This window comes from Nothoprocta perdicaria, unplaced genomic scaffold (genome assembly GCF_003342845.1).
Source record: "Nothoprocta perdicaria isolate Ctin4 unplaced genomic scaffold, notPer1 scaffold_0, whole genome shotgun sequence".
In the NCBI taxonomy this organism is placed as follows: domain Eukaryota; kingdom Metazoa; phylum Chordata; class Aves; order Tinamiformes; family Tinamidae; genus Nothoprocta; species Nothoprocta perdicaria.
Genome location: NW_020454092.1, coordinates 17,813,293 through 17,827,458, shown reverse-complemented (window position 1 = coordinate 17,827,458; position 14,166 = coordinate 17,813,293). Strand labels below are relative to the sequence as shown.

At 48.8% G+C, this 14,166-nt stretch overlaps 1 protein-coding gene across 1 annotated transcript in view; it reads left to right on the top strand.

Moving 5' to 3' along the window:
• The first annotated feature begins 288 nt into the window (after positions 1–288).
• LRP8 (LDL receptor related protein 8) overlaps positions 289–14,166 on the top strand; it is a 125,479-nt gene continuing 111,601 nt past the window's right edge. Inside the window, exons 1-2 of the mRNA XM_026054043.1 lie at positions 289–358; positions 826–945. Of these exons, the coding sequence (XP_025909828.1) occupies positions 289–358; positions 826–945 (190 nt within the window). The remainder of the gene's footprint in view (positions 359–825; positions 946–14,166) is intronic.

Genomic DNA, 14,166 nt, shown 5'->3' with positions numbered 1-14,166 from the left:
CACAGCCGCGCGGCGACGCGACGCTGCCTGAGGCGGGGGGGGAGGGGCCGCGGCCGCTGCGTCGCGAGCGCGACCGTTACGGCGGCGGCCGTTACGGGAGCGACCGTTAGCGCGGCCGTTGCGAGCGCGGCCGCTACGGGGGCGGCCGTTGGGGCGGCGGCGCGCGGGGCCCGCCCCGCGGGGCGCGTCACGGCGGCGGTGACGGGGCGGGGCGGGCGCGCAGGCGGCAGGGCGAGCGGCGCGCCGGCTGCGCGCACCCCGCACACGGCCGCGCACGCAGCCAGCACCATGTGGCGGCCCGCGCTCGCCCGGCTGCTGCTCGTGCAGCTGCTGCTGCTCAAGCTGCACCTCGGCAAAGGTGGGTCCTCCCGCCCTCCTTCTCCTCCTCCTCCATCCTCCGCGGGCACGCAGCCCGCGCCGAGCCGCGGCGCAGGGTGTGCGCGGCGGGAGGCCGCGGTGACAGGAGCCGCCGCCGCCACTAATCCCCGCCGAGGGGATTTGTGCCCGCGCGCTGCGCCGCGGCCGCCCGGGGGGATTTGCGCCGCCCTCCCGCCCCCGCGCAACTTCGCGCGCCTCGGCCCCCGCGCCGGGGCTCGGCCTCATCCCCGCGTCCCGGCGCCTTGTGCGGGGGGTCTCGGCATCGGGGCGCTGCGCGTTTCTCTTTGTCCTTTCGCGTTTCTGGTGTAAGCGCCCTCCTTTCCCCCCGGCCCGTTTCCCGCCGCCACGAGCCGCGGCGGTGGCTGCTGCTGTCGCGCGGAGCCCCGGGGGCTTGGGGGGGGGATGCTTGTCTGATGCCTGCCCCCTTCACCCTCCCGTGTCCCGCAGGCGCCGTGAAGGAGTGCGAGGAGGACCAGTTCCAGTGCGGGAACAAGCGCTGCATCCCCGCCATCTGGAAGTGCGACGAGGACGAYGACTGCTCGGACAACAGCGACGAGGCGGATTGCCGTGAGTGCCGGGGGGCCGCGCGCCGGGCCCCGCCGCGCTGCGCCTCTTTTTATGAATGAATGAAGCGAGTGGCGCCTCTCGCCGCCGCGCCGCCCATTGGCTGCCGCCGAGCAGCCCAGCGGTGACGTGCGCGCCGGGACCGCCGCCACAGGCGGCTCCGGCCGCAGGTGCCGGCGCGTTGGCCCCGCGCGGAGCAGCCCGCGCCCTCGGAAACGGCTGTCGTGGCAGTTAGGGAGAGGTGTCCCTAGGTCCAGGTCGCACTGAAGCAGCGTGCTCCTCTCGCCAGCTCCTTGGGGCATCAGGGACTGACGGAGTCACAGGGTGCAACTTGCTGTGCAAAGCATCCACATGCCCAGGGAACAACTGGWGCGTCACTGGTTACCCGTTTTCCAGTGTATGACCACGCTGTGAACACCCTTGGGGAGTGATGTTAGCCCGGTGCGCTTCAGTGCCACGGGGAGCAGGAGTACCCCAGCTTCTGTTGGTGAGAGGCGTCTTGGTGTTGTAATATCAGACATAAGACTCACTTCTGGTGCTTTTGTCATCAGCAGACTTGATATACCTTACGTGTGCATACAGTTATGTGAAGCATTGCTTTCTTTGTSTACAGCTACAGATTATACAAGAATTACTACCAGTAGTTAGAGGCAACTTGCATTTAAAATTTGTTAGATTGCTAAAGCAGCAGTGAGGCCAGGGCAGGCYGAGAGCTCACTTGGACTGGCACGTAGCCACAGTGGGGAGAGGGTCCTTGAAAGTGCCCAAGTCTCCAAAGAGCCCCTGCCCTGTGTGGGTGTGGGCCGKCTGCGAGCAGCCTCAGCTGAGGCTTGTGAAGCCTCTCGTTAAAAGTATTGTTGTGCACCTTGCGCAACAATACTTTTGTATTGTTGTGTGAGCTGTGTGAGCTGCAGGTGGCTTTGGAAAAGCCTCTCCCAGAGGGTGTGGGTTCGTATCCGGAACAGCCTTTCAAGGAGGAGATTCAGCATCCCAYGCTCTACTTTGATCTCTAGGTCTTTAGCCTGGGCTCCTGGCCTAACGGGAAGGACCAAGTGGGTCAGTATTTGACAGAAAGGGCAACAAAAACACAGGTCGCCTGTGGAGTGAGCGCTGCCCCTGTATTGCTTGTGGATGGGCCTGTCCAGTGTTTATAACATATTTGCAGTAACTCATTGCTTCTTGCATATTGTGCTGCCTGTAGAGACAGGAGGGTCTTGGTGCACGCTGAGTATCCATTTACAAAACAAGCTGAGCCTTGTGGCGGGCAGTCTATAAACACTGCAAGTGTCTGTAACGGAGAGTATCTTAAACAGTWCTGGAAGGAGATAACAATTTTTATTTTGTTTGTGGAAGAAGCAGGGAGTTGACAAACTGGCAGCACTTTGTGTGCTTCCTCCGAGACGCTTCCTCGCACAAAGGCCGCCCTTGTTGGCTCTCCTGCGCYTCCAGAGCCTTGCGGGTACAACATTGGCTTCTTTAAACACCTGTTAGATTAGAGGGGGCACATCTCAAAAATCACCCTTTATTGTCCCCTGGGAATTGGCTTCCTACACACTAAATCCCTCCCTTTCTGATGGTGCTCCCAGTTAGCCTGCCGTAGGATTGATGTGAGAATAAATATGGTAAACTTAGGARGAGAAATGTGAGAAGTAATCATCTCAGTAGCTCTTAACCAGTAACAGAGCTGGTTACTCAAGTCTGTCCTAGCTCACTCCTCTAAATCAGGAGCCTGAACTCTTTCTCGGTATGTGGCAGTTGATTTTTGAAGTTCTACATGTGGGAAATAAATGAAAATAATCCAATTTGATTTAATTCTTAGGAAAAAAAGATATTTCAAAACTGTTAACATAATTATTGAAGTTTACCTGGAGTACCTAGTGAAGAAGATAAAACATCTCTGGCTCCACAGCTCACTTGTGAGAGCAGGCAAAAGAGATTCTCTGTATGCGAGTTAGAGATCTGGGTCTCAGCTTTCTTGTATTATTGTATGTTGGTTGGTTTTGTCACATAACTACTACAAGTGCAGACTATGCTGTGTATATGTGCATCGAGTTCAATTTAAATTATCTTTCAATTTTAGCATGTTCCAGGCAGTATCTTTAAAGCTGGAATGTTKTAAGGAGCCTCTTCTGGTCTTCCTTGCTGGAGCAAGAAGATCATTTCTGCATTTTGTGGTATTTAACTGTTATCACAATCAAAGTGAGTCCCTCTAGTAGCATTGATGATTTAAAATAGTCAAAAACAGAACAAAAATGAAGAAAAAAAAAACCCACAAATGGCTCTCACCTTATAGCACATAGTGCTGAGACTTTAGAGAGGAACAAGAAAATAAAGAATGTAAAAGTGCCCTGCCTGTAAATGCCGACTTAGATACTGCTTTACCAGAACCAGACAGAAACAAATCCTGGTAGCAAAGAGCTGTAATAAAGGTGTCTACTAGAAAAGCAAGCAAGAGTGTGAAGTATCCACTGACATGGGGCTTGTGAAGTGTTAGCAAGAAAGAAAGGGATTCTAATTTGTGCATATAATGTAAATATATAAAGCTGGACACCGTTTACTTAAATGTGAAGATGCTTATTTTTTTGTGTAGCTTTTCAGACAGCAGTTGTTTCTTATGGCAAGAAAAAAAAAAACGGAAAAGAAAAAGGGAACAGAGAAATTCCTTGAAATCTTCCTGTGTCTACTAGGAGTGCCCCCCCCCCCCCCAAGAGAAAAGCAGTGAGTTATGGTTTGGGACTGCTTGGAAAATGAAGTCTTCAGCTGTGGAATTAGAAACCTTGGAAACCTGCTACAGAGTTTAAATCTGTACAAGTTTGTGGACTCTGGTTTACGTGAGATTAGTTTTTTGAGCTCGATCCAGTGTGCCCAGGCCTGGCAGACAAACTCAGCAGCAATCCACAGTTTGCGCTGTCATGATCTGTGCTCTACCTGAACCACAGGATGAATTGCTCCAGGACAGTTTTGAACATGATTTTTAAATGCATTTTAGTACTTCCCTCTACAAGCAAATTGTGCTTTATCTTCTAAGGGAACAGAAAGTCAAGACTGAATCTGGAATGATACTCCATTCCAGAGGATATTTGCAGATTATATTTGTACTTATTTTTCAATTAAAAGTAGGATTTGTGCTATCTTTACCCACACCCAAGAGTGGGTAGAAGAAACTGTTTAAAAGCTTCATGGTTAATAAATTCCCATATGGCAAATAGTCTAATTGCAAAAAGTCAGCTATGGCTTAAACCAGTTACCTAAAATATACCCATGCAAGCTGTGAAGCAACTTCAACTGTGTAATACCTGCCTGCAGGAGACAGCCAAAGGCTAAATGAATATTTCTCTCTTAAGGCTGCTTTTTCCTTCATTGTTTTGAGATGCTTTCTGTGTTATTGCTTTCTAGTAAATACTGTTCAGAGGGCAGGGGCATTCACACGTGTCTCAGATTTGGGGTAAACTCTCCCTGGTCTATCAGCCAGCTCAGCTCTTGCCCTGCCTTGGGCTGTTCAGAGTAATGTGGCCATGTGGCTCAGTCAGGTCCTCTTGCTCCCCAGGAGAGGGAAGATTCCTGTTCTCCTGCTGTGTTTGTGCAGGAAGAGTGTGCAGAGCTGATTTGTGCCTGCTGCCTGCATGAAAGCCCATGAGGCAGTGTGATATTCTCCTTGCTTTTCAGTACAAATTTCACTAGAGTTGAAATTTAGGAATAAAAATAGCTCAAAAGCCTATTATGAGAACAGATCCTGTGAAGAGCGAAAGATGGCCCGAGTGGCTGCTCTGCGAAGGATCGTGGCGGTGCTCGTGCCTGTGCCGTCAGGGTTTGGAGTGTGGCGGGATGAGGGCTGCCAAATGTGCACGGCTTCTCTGTCCTCTGCCCTCTCTTGGTCCCATTTCCCTTTGCATTCAGCAGTGAGTCGGTGTTTGCTGTGCTGGGGGAAGGCTGCCCGTTGCCCCTCGTGGCATTGATGCACATTCATGGCTGTGCAAAGAGCCTTAGGTTTCCTTGATGCATGCATGGCCATATGCTCTTGCTTATGTAGGTGCTAGATAACTGGCTTAACTGCCCTGGCTTGTGCTGTATGCCCTGCCAAGGTAGGGACACAATGACTTTATTGATTTCTATGCTCGGCAGTGATGCTGTTAATCACTTATCTTGGTTTCTTCGCCACGTTCTTGATGTCTGTGCTGGGAAACTGCACCGGCGTGCCTTTCTAGATGTGGGTTGCCTTCCCTCTGCTGCATGCAAATATTCTTTATGGAGAAAGCCCAGCACTGCATGCACGTGTGCAACGTGCTCTTCCCCTTCCCGTGTTTCCGACACACCCTCTCAAGGAATCTTATTGACTCTAGGTGCAAACTGCTTTCCAGGAAGCTGTGTTTTTCAATTGCCCTTTCTCATGGTGTGGGAAAGATATTGGGATTGCGCTGGAACAGGAGCACTGAGAACAGAGAAGCAGGAGCCTTTGTGCATGGGGTGGCAGCAGGGAGGTTTGTGGCTATCAAGTGAAGAGAAGTTGATTATTCTGGGCTACTGTGCTATGGCGAGATGGCACGTGAGTAGCTGTGGAAACAGCTGTAAGGAGAAGCTGTAATGCGAAATAATTGTCCTGAGGTCAAGGAGAATGTGAAAATTGGAAATCACAATTGAGTTCAAGATAGAAATGATGAAAGTGCAGTCAGAACAGACAGTGACTTGGTTTGCTCAGCTCAGAGCTTCAAGCTCTCATTTCGGGAGACTTAAAAAAAATTCTACGCTTTGACCCAAGGTAGGCAAGCTTTATCCTGAGCATTTTAACGTATAAAATGGTAAACCAAAAGTCAATGTTGACTGCTTCTGTTCTGTGCAGAGTAGCAGAGTAAGGATTAGTTCATGTTTGAGATTTCTTATTGATTGTGGAAGATACTTTGGGTAGCTTAGCCTTCATCAGAAAATGTTTAGCAAGAGATTAAAATGAGCAAACTGCAATTCTGAGACTGGGGGAAGCAAATGCAATGTGTTTGGGAGTGGGATTTACTCTGTGTTGGGGACACCCAGACTAAGGGATTGCCAGTGCAAAAAACTAATGAATTTTCTGGAACTCATTGTCCACCTAAAGGGACATTAAACTCCGTAAAGGCTTGAAAGTTAATTATTTTGTCTGTTGCTAGTAGAGCAGGCAGCCAGCTTTTGTTTCTGCCAGCTTTTTTTAATGGCACAGTCTTTTTTGATTCACGTGAGGGCTGAATTCACCACATCTCTGGTGTGTCTCGGAGGCTGTGATGGGGTGTTTGAGGTACGTTTGTGAGGGGCCTGACTTGATGTGAAATTCTCTGGGTCCTTGTGCTGTCAGTTCGTGTTCCTGCCTCTGCCTCCCACAACTTTTCCATTTACCTGCCCTAGGAATCGCCTAGATGTTCCCAGAACACGTTAATGCTGAGCTCAGCCCCTCTGCGTCATTACATGCCTTCTAAAATGCATAAAGATCTCAATTTTCTTCCACTTCATCCAGGAGAACAAGTCAGTGAGCTCAGTGTGAGTGCTGGGGACGCAGGTTTGTGTTGCCGCTTGTCTCCTCCTGTGTTGGCCTGTCCTCGATGGAAACACGGATGCTAGTCCTGGCACTTCCAGCACAAACAGCTGGGACTAGCCCTGGGGCATGTATTTCAGGAAGCATTGGAAATGCCTAGTGTCATTTTTCTAACTCTGTCTTTCCTGTTAAAATTATTAGTACTTAAATAGCCGAAAGGGGGTAAAAGGCCCCGTGATTTAATTAATGCAGATTTTTGAGTCTGGATAAGTGCAGTCTGAAATGCAGGAAATAACCCACCAATTAGACTTTAAAAGTTGCAATAACGCTGTGAGCTACTTAAAACATAACTAAGCTCATGCAAACTGAAACGTAGTCTCTGCGCAGCTGTGAATTAGCTACCAGACATCTCTAAAGCTTGCTGTATTCCCTGCACTTGTCCTTTGATCCAGAAAGCAGTTGAGGGCAGAAAAGTTGGAAAGAATAGTGAAAGTGCTTGCGGAAGGAACAGATGATAGAAGGTGGCCATTTCAGATGTAAAATTGCAGCTGTCCTGTAATTTGCTCATCCGGAATCAAATTTGCATCCATGATAATGCTAATAAGCAAGAGGAGGGTTTCTTTAATGACAAATGTCTGTTGCAGAAGGTAAGAAATTTGCCTCCTCCTTCTGTAACTGAGTGGTTCTATTCATGGGAGTTAGTTGTGTTGCTCTGATTACTTATTTGTCATCTAATGGCTACTTAGCTGCTGAGCTTTCTGTTAAGTCTTCACCATACAAGTGGACTAAATATTAGCTTGTGGATATGGAAACAGAGGCTTAGAGAAGTTGCTCTTTGCCCAAGGCTGTGGAGTGATTCAGCAACTCATTGTGAACGTCAGTGACTCATCAAGAATGTTCCCCATTTCGCATTTTCTGGTCCATTATGCCATTGTTTTACAGAGATAATCGTGTTCCTTGGATTAAATCACTGTTCAAGGGTTTAGCCTTGGCCATGGTCATGCGCAGTTTGCAAAGTTCAGATCGCTTCCAAATTATAGTTTGGTGTTGGGTCAGATGCAAGAAGTGCGTCAAGGAGATCACCCCTTCTCCCAGCTCAGAGGCCGCAGATGAGAGCAGTTATGCCTGAATACAGGCTGATGGGGTTGAACTGCTCTCCATAATGGGCTTTATTTTTATACATTCTACCCTACCCTAAAGAGTAGCTAAGTGCAGCCAGTGTAAAGAAAGGCCATGACTACTGGTTCAGCGTCTCATTGAGATAGTTGGGAGCTGTGTTTCCAGGGCTGTGCATAAGAGACTCTGGGTGCTCGAGAGGCTCTTCCCAGTTCCCTGGATGTCACTGGCTCCTCCACGTTCCTATTGCTTCAGCAATGACCCAGGTGGGCTCTCAAGACAAGGCCAAGGCGAACACAGTGCTGTGGGACTGCAGCCCATGCCTGGTTTGGGCTTAATGGGCACCTCTGTGTTCAGCACCGTGCAGGAAGCTGGAAACTGCCCTGTCTTCTCAAGGGCCTGTTCTCCTCATGGCTCTGGGTGAGCTGGACAGCTCGGGAAGGGCCTCCTGAGATGGCACGGGCATCACAGCGCGCTCTGTCACTGAGTGTTTGCTTTGCTGAGCTGTGTTGCACAGGCATTTATTATATCCTGGGTTAATTTTAGAGTGTAAAGAAGATGCTTCTCTGGCAGTGGAAGTCACAGTGGGGGAAGAACAGCCAAGCACAGGACCTAATTTGCGTCCTTTCCTTCCCACCAGTTTTCTGTCCTTCCTGCGGAGGAGTGCGAGCTTGAACGGGGCGTTAGAAGCGCCTGCATGGCTGGTGCAGGGCAGCTCCTGCCACGTCATTTCTGAATAGCGCTGTCCCCGGGCTGCTTTCATCTGCTGAAGCCTTTAGGGGTTTGGGCCTCTCGAGGGGAAAGCAGCAGCCTGGTGAGACCCAGGGTAAGATGCTAATGCTCCCCAAAGCTGCTCTTCAAAATTACAGCTGTTACAGTGACTATATCACACCCGAAGCACATGTCATATCTGCTCAAGCTCATCCGGGGCACATTTCTTGCAGATGAGGCTGTTCAGTGCATCAGCTTGACCTTTAATGTGGAAAAGTGGCTTGCGTAAATGTTATTTTTATATGGATATCAGTTGGGCCTATCCATTACTCTGGTGGTGTGTGGGTTTTTTTTTTGTTTGTTTGTTTGTTTTGTTTTTTTTTTAATAGCAGAGATTTTTACTGCAATTTAACTTAGGACAATCTTGCAGGTTTTGCTGTCTGACGTTGGATAAATCAGCTTTGATAGGTGGGAAGGACAGAAGATCTGTGCCTGGTTGCCATGTGCATGAGCAAGAATTATACTCATGCTGAGAATGAACCAGAAGATGTGAGGTCCCCTTTCAGTCTGAAGTGCCAGAAATCAAACTAGGAATGAGGATGAATGTCCTGGGATGTGGGGAAGGTGCTTGGGGTGCATTTTGCCCTAATCAGCTGTGTTCTTTTTCCCATTTTCCTGCTGCTTCAGTTTATGGACACGGCCCTTCCCTCAGTTGGGACACAACCCTCCTCCTAGCAAGCGACTGTGTCCCGGGGTGGCCCAGCCGGGCCTGGCGCGACACCTCTGGCCAGGCGCTCGTCTGCTGTGTCGGGTTGATCACTAGCCCTGTCCCTGCCGCGTGGCTTCCCGGCACAGGACATATCACACCTTTCTCTGCAGTTTCAAGGGGTCTGGTGGCCTCTGCAGCCTTAAATAGGCGCCAGTGGCGATGAGAAAGCTTCAGAACTTCAAAGTCAATGTGTTCAGCCTCAGTTTCTTTAAAACCCGTGTTTCTGCAGCAGTTTTCACTACAGTGTTGCCCTCTTTCCTGTCAGCCTCCAGATGTCTGTGGCTGGAGCTCCGTCCTGGGCCTAGGAAAGGTCATGCTGGTCCCTGCTGTGCTTCCGAGGATGGCACGGGTTGAAGCAGACAAAAACAGTGTGCAGGAACAAAACCAGGTCAAGAAGTCTTCTCAGTTCCCAACTACTTTGYCCTAATGGGGGGGATGTGATTCCCAGGCTGTCCGTGGATTCATTCCAAGTGATGATTAACTCTTGGGCCCCTCCTGACTCACAAACCCAAGTGCGTTGCCAGCTGTGCCGCCCCTGGAGCGCGTTGTGCAAGGCCTTGCTGCGGGCGAGCCGGACAGGGGGACAGCGGGAGCTCTCCGGAGCTTCCTCCTGTGCCACCCTGGCGTGGGAAGGGCCATTGGGTGCTTTCACAGCTGTGGAGATAGAAACCATCCCGCTTTTCCTGACTGGTCACTGGGACTGCATCCAGTGCTTTCTTGGCATACATTCCCCAGTGCCCTGCTGAAGCAAGGATCACAGGCATGCTGTAACTTGCTGTATCAGTAGTTGGAAAATGATCCTGCTTTTAATTTGAAGATTGTAAAATTGACCTCTGTCACCTGCTGCTGGATAGTTTTTATTTTAAGCTCCAGGCAAGGGGTTGCACTCCCTCTAACAGATTGCGTGTTATTCATGCAGCAAGAGCATGTGCTTAACCTTCCCATCTGCTGGATTTGGGAGCAGAGAGACCCAAAGTTCTCCATAGTATAGGTGCTGTGGGTAGGGATACTGAAAGAGCAGGAAAACTCAACAACTGACAACGTGTTGGAGCTGTATTGGGAGCCCGCGGCTGGCGGCAAGATCCCGCCTGCTGCTCTGGCTTGGAGCCTGCGGAGTTCATACCCCGCCCCCCCCAGCCCGCGACGCTGTCGGCAGCTCTGGGCTCTTCAGGCTCGGCCCGCGCTTCCCGGCTTTATCTCCCAGCACAGATAGGGCCCAAGGGAAGCGAGCAGCATTTCTGGGGCGGGTGCTGCTCCCAGCACGGCTTGCTCCGCGGTTCCCCATCCAAAGGCCCTTGTCCCTCCAGAGAGCATTACCCCCTGTCCTCACTGTGCCTTGGAAAGCGCTCGTGCTAGCTCTTCTTTGTGGACTTGGAGTTTATATTTTGGATTTTGTGCAATATATTGAACCCACAAAAAAAAAAAATATTGGAGCGGCTGTTTCTCCTGCTAAGCGGCCGGCTGTTGCACGGCACAGTGGAACCTCGGCGAGTTCCAAGCGAGCTTATTGCTGCTGAGCACGTATTTGGTGAGTCACTGTCATCACTTTAATTTGATTCCTTCAGAGCTCTATCTTACATCCTGTTTTTTCAGTTTGCATTCCTCAGGTGGATATATTGTTCATAGCATTTCCCTGAAATACTTCCAGGTTGCCGGGTTCTCCATCCGACTGCACCTGCGCCCTGCAGGGGCTCTGCGTTCCCGCCCCGCAGCAGAGCCGGCTGCCCTGGGCCTGGCTGTTGTGGCTGCGTCCTGCTCACCCGGCTTCGCACCAGGCGAGTGCTGCTGCCCGGCGCTCAAGCGCTGTCACCGGGTGCCACTAAGGTGTTTTCTACTGCAATAAATAGCAGTCGGAAAACAGCAACACAGGGCTGGCCCATTTGACTGCTTGTGGGGTGGCAGCCCCCAAAAGTAATATATAGGTTATTCAGTAAATGGCTGCATTTTTAAATTAAACCTGGAGATCTCATTACAGCCATAAAGAGATGCTGAATGCATAGCTCTTCTGGAAATCAGGCTATTTACTGAGACAGGGGCAAGGACTTTATATAAAACACCTTTTATTTTACGTTGGTGCCTTTCTATATTTGCCTTGACGAGACCCTTCAGCCCTCTTGCCCCCAGTTTACCAATTTGTGGGACGGGAAAGTGCTTTTTGTGCAGCTTTGTAAATGAGTGCTGTCCAAAAGAGCAGAGCAGGAGCTGGGTATTGCCGCTCAGCTTCAATATGTGCTTGCAAACAAAATCAGCAAGTTGGCATTTGGTCGCACGAAGCAGCTTTCAAGTGTAGAGGGGCGGACTCCTGAATGCAGCGAGAGCGCTGAATGCAGCCCAGCTGGCGTCCTGGGGGGAAGTTTTGTGGCCTCAATTAGCTTGTAGGTGACCATGCTTGGAGCCAACTGTGAGGGACTTGGCAGCTCGCCACTTGACTGTTAGTGAAAATTCAAGAGCAACGAGATGAAATAGAGATGCTGAGAGACAAAGAGAAAGACGTCTTCACTGGAGATTTGGGCATACCGTTTCCTGAACGATTTAAGCTGTCGGCTCTGCTCCTGCCACACAGCTCAGCCTCATTTATATACATTTCTCTGGCACATTTGTATAAATAAGCCCCTTAAGAACTTCTGTTTTGTTCTTTCAAATTTTAGTTCCTATAATTTGTTCCCAGGAAGGAATTGGCAAAATTAAAGGCCTACCGTCAATTAGACCGATGCTGTTGTAGCTCCAAGGTGTGCTTAATTTAACGTTTCCCAGTGGAAATGGTGGTTTTAACTAAATCTCATGACTTGGGTATTTCCACTGGTTAAGACCAACTGAAGTTTTTAGGCTTAAGCCTCCAAAGGAGGCTAAGAAACCCCAGAAAAAAATGGCTGCAAGGCAGCAGACTGTAGCTTCATATCATCAGAAGTGAGTCAGAAGAGCCGTGAGAATAAACACCCAGTACGGGGGAGCTGCGGGAATGTGACTCCTAATTTAGGATCAAGCTGGAATCGGGTTTTGGTGACTGCTGCAGAATCTGCATCAGTTCACAGGAAAGTTTCTGCACAGCTTTTAAAAAAGCTCAATCCATTTGAAAGGGGCTTAAGTAATGTCGGTATCTCAGGTGCTAACATTTCAGATGGCTTCTGCAAAGGTGCAATCAGGGATAATTAGGTTTGTAGAGCAGATGTTGGGTAAAACTGCACTGCAGTAGAGCTGACTGCTGGCTGCAGTGAGCTGCTCTTTTGTACATTTSTTTCCTTTTCTGTAGGAGAATTGCTAATTCCCTGGTAGGCTCCTGAACCCTGAGAGGACTTCAGGATCTCACGCTGGGTTTAAACAGTAAATGCTTTGCTAAGATCTGTAGAAGCAACAATTTGCCCTCAAGAATTTGTTAGGTGTTTGGTTCTGGGTTCTTGCTTTCCACTGAAATAAGTTGTGCTGCTTCAAAATGAGCAGTAGAGGTGTTTGCGAAGAAGTGAAGGTGCTGAATATATATTTGCTCTGTTCTCTTGAGGCCTAAGAACAAGAAAAAAACAAGCCCTAAGGAAAGGATACTTAGACCATTATTAGAATTTCGTTGTGGTGTGTGCTAAGGGGTGCYTGGCTGCTGGAGGAAAAAATGGGATTTTATAATAACCAGATAGAAACAAAGATAGGAGTGCTGAATGTGGACATACGAGGGAGTGACTTAGGACTTGCCTTAGAATATCCTTCATGGCACTTTTTTGGTCTGGAGGTACTATTTGGCTCAGTTTTGTCATGTTATACAAAATTAGGTGTTTCTTCTAGTAGCTAGTTAGCTTCACTAGGCACAAGTGCAGCCTTTGAAAAGTGTTAAATGGAATAAACTATTAAATGAAGTGCTTTTCTTTTAACCAAAAAGTTAAATTTGACTCTTGCTGAACAAGTAATGTTATGAGAAGATGTTCTTTCTGCAATGATAGAAAGCATCCCACTTTTCTGAAGCAAGGGATTAGGCAGCTGGCCTTCTGCCTTTGAACGCCACCGAGCTGCTTCTGTTCCAGAGGTGACGGGGCTAGTTCTGAAGTAACTCTGCATTGTCACTGCTTCTGGCACTAGTCCAGTACAACACACTGATTTATTTTTATGGTTTCCAAAAGATTTGTTATGACGAACGGTAACTTCAAGGAAYAAACTACAGTTGCAGCACTGCAAGAATAGCTTTCAACTCTGCAGGAATGCACATATTGCGGGGGGGGAATAGGCTGCATATTTGAAGTTATACAGTGGGAAATTTGGTTATACAGTGGGAAATTGAAGCTATAAGGTGGAGTTCTTCATCCTGGAAATCAGGAATGGACACTAGCTTCTTGCTGCCATTTTAGCATTAATGAATTAGGGTCAAGGACCTTGTAACACGGAGCAACCTGATCTCCAGCTTAAGCCCATGGAAACTAGCAGGGATTCAGCAGTTTCCTATCTATAGCTTGTGCTTGTTCATTGTGACTTTGCGAGAAAAACCTGGAAGTATTCTTGAGCATTTTTCAAGTAAAGTGAAAGCATGGTCTTATTTTTAGATCTGTTTTTTGTTTAATGCTGGCTGAAAGAGCTTTATCTCTCTACTTTGCATAAGAATGAAGCTGGCAATCAGATCCTAATGTAAATAAAGTTTGCAGCGCAGCCAATCAATACTTTATTTGCAGAGCTAGAATGAAATCACAGAAGAGCCAGTTAATTGTCACTGTTAATGCTGATCTTACAGCACAAGTCATATTTTTAGGAATCATCTAAGTCTGTGCAAAATCCTGGTCATTTTTTTTTCTTTCTCTGGAGGTCATGTTGTCCYGTCCCTGGGGCACTGGGTGAGCTCCAGGTCGCCCTGGCTGTGGGGAGGAGAAGGAGCTTGTGAAGGTCTCGCAGGGGGCACTGGAATCAGCTAGTACCTGCTGGGACAGTTTATTTTCTCTTTATCCTTGAGGCAGAAAAGCCTCATAAACCTGTAAGGCACTTATGATTTGGGGATTCAGCTGCTGATCATCAGCACCAGTAGCTGAACTTTTGTATCTGGGGTAGCCAAAGGTTTCTGAGGCTAATAGAGTGATTTCAAAGGCCCAGGGATTTTTGCAGATACAAGATCGTTAATCTTCAGAGTAGATGAGACCTTGATTTAACCTTCCAGCCCTTTCCA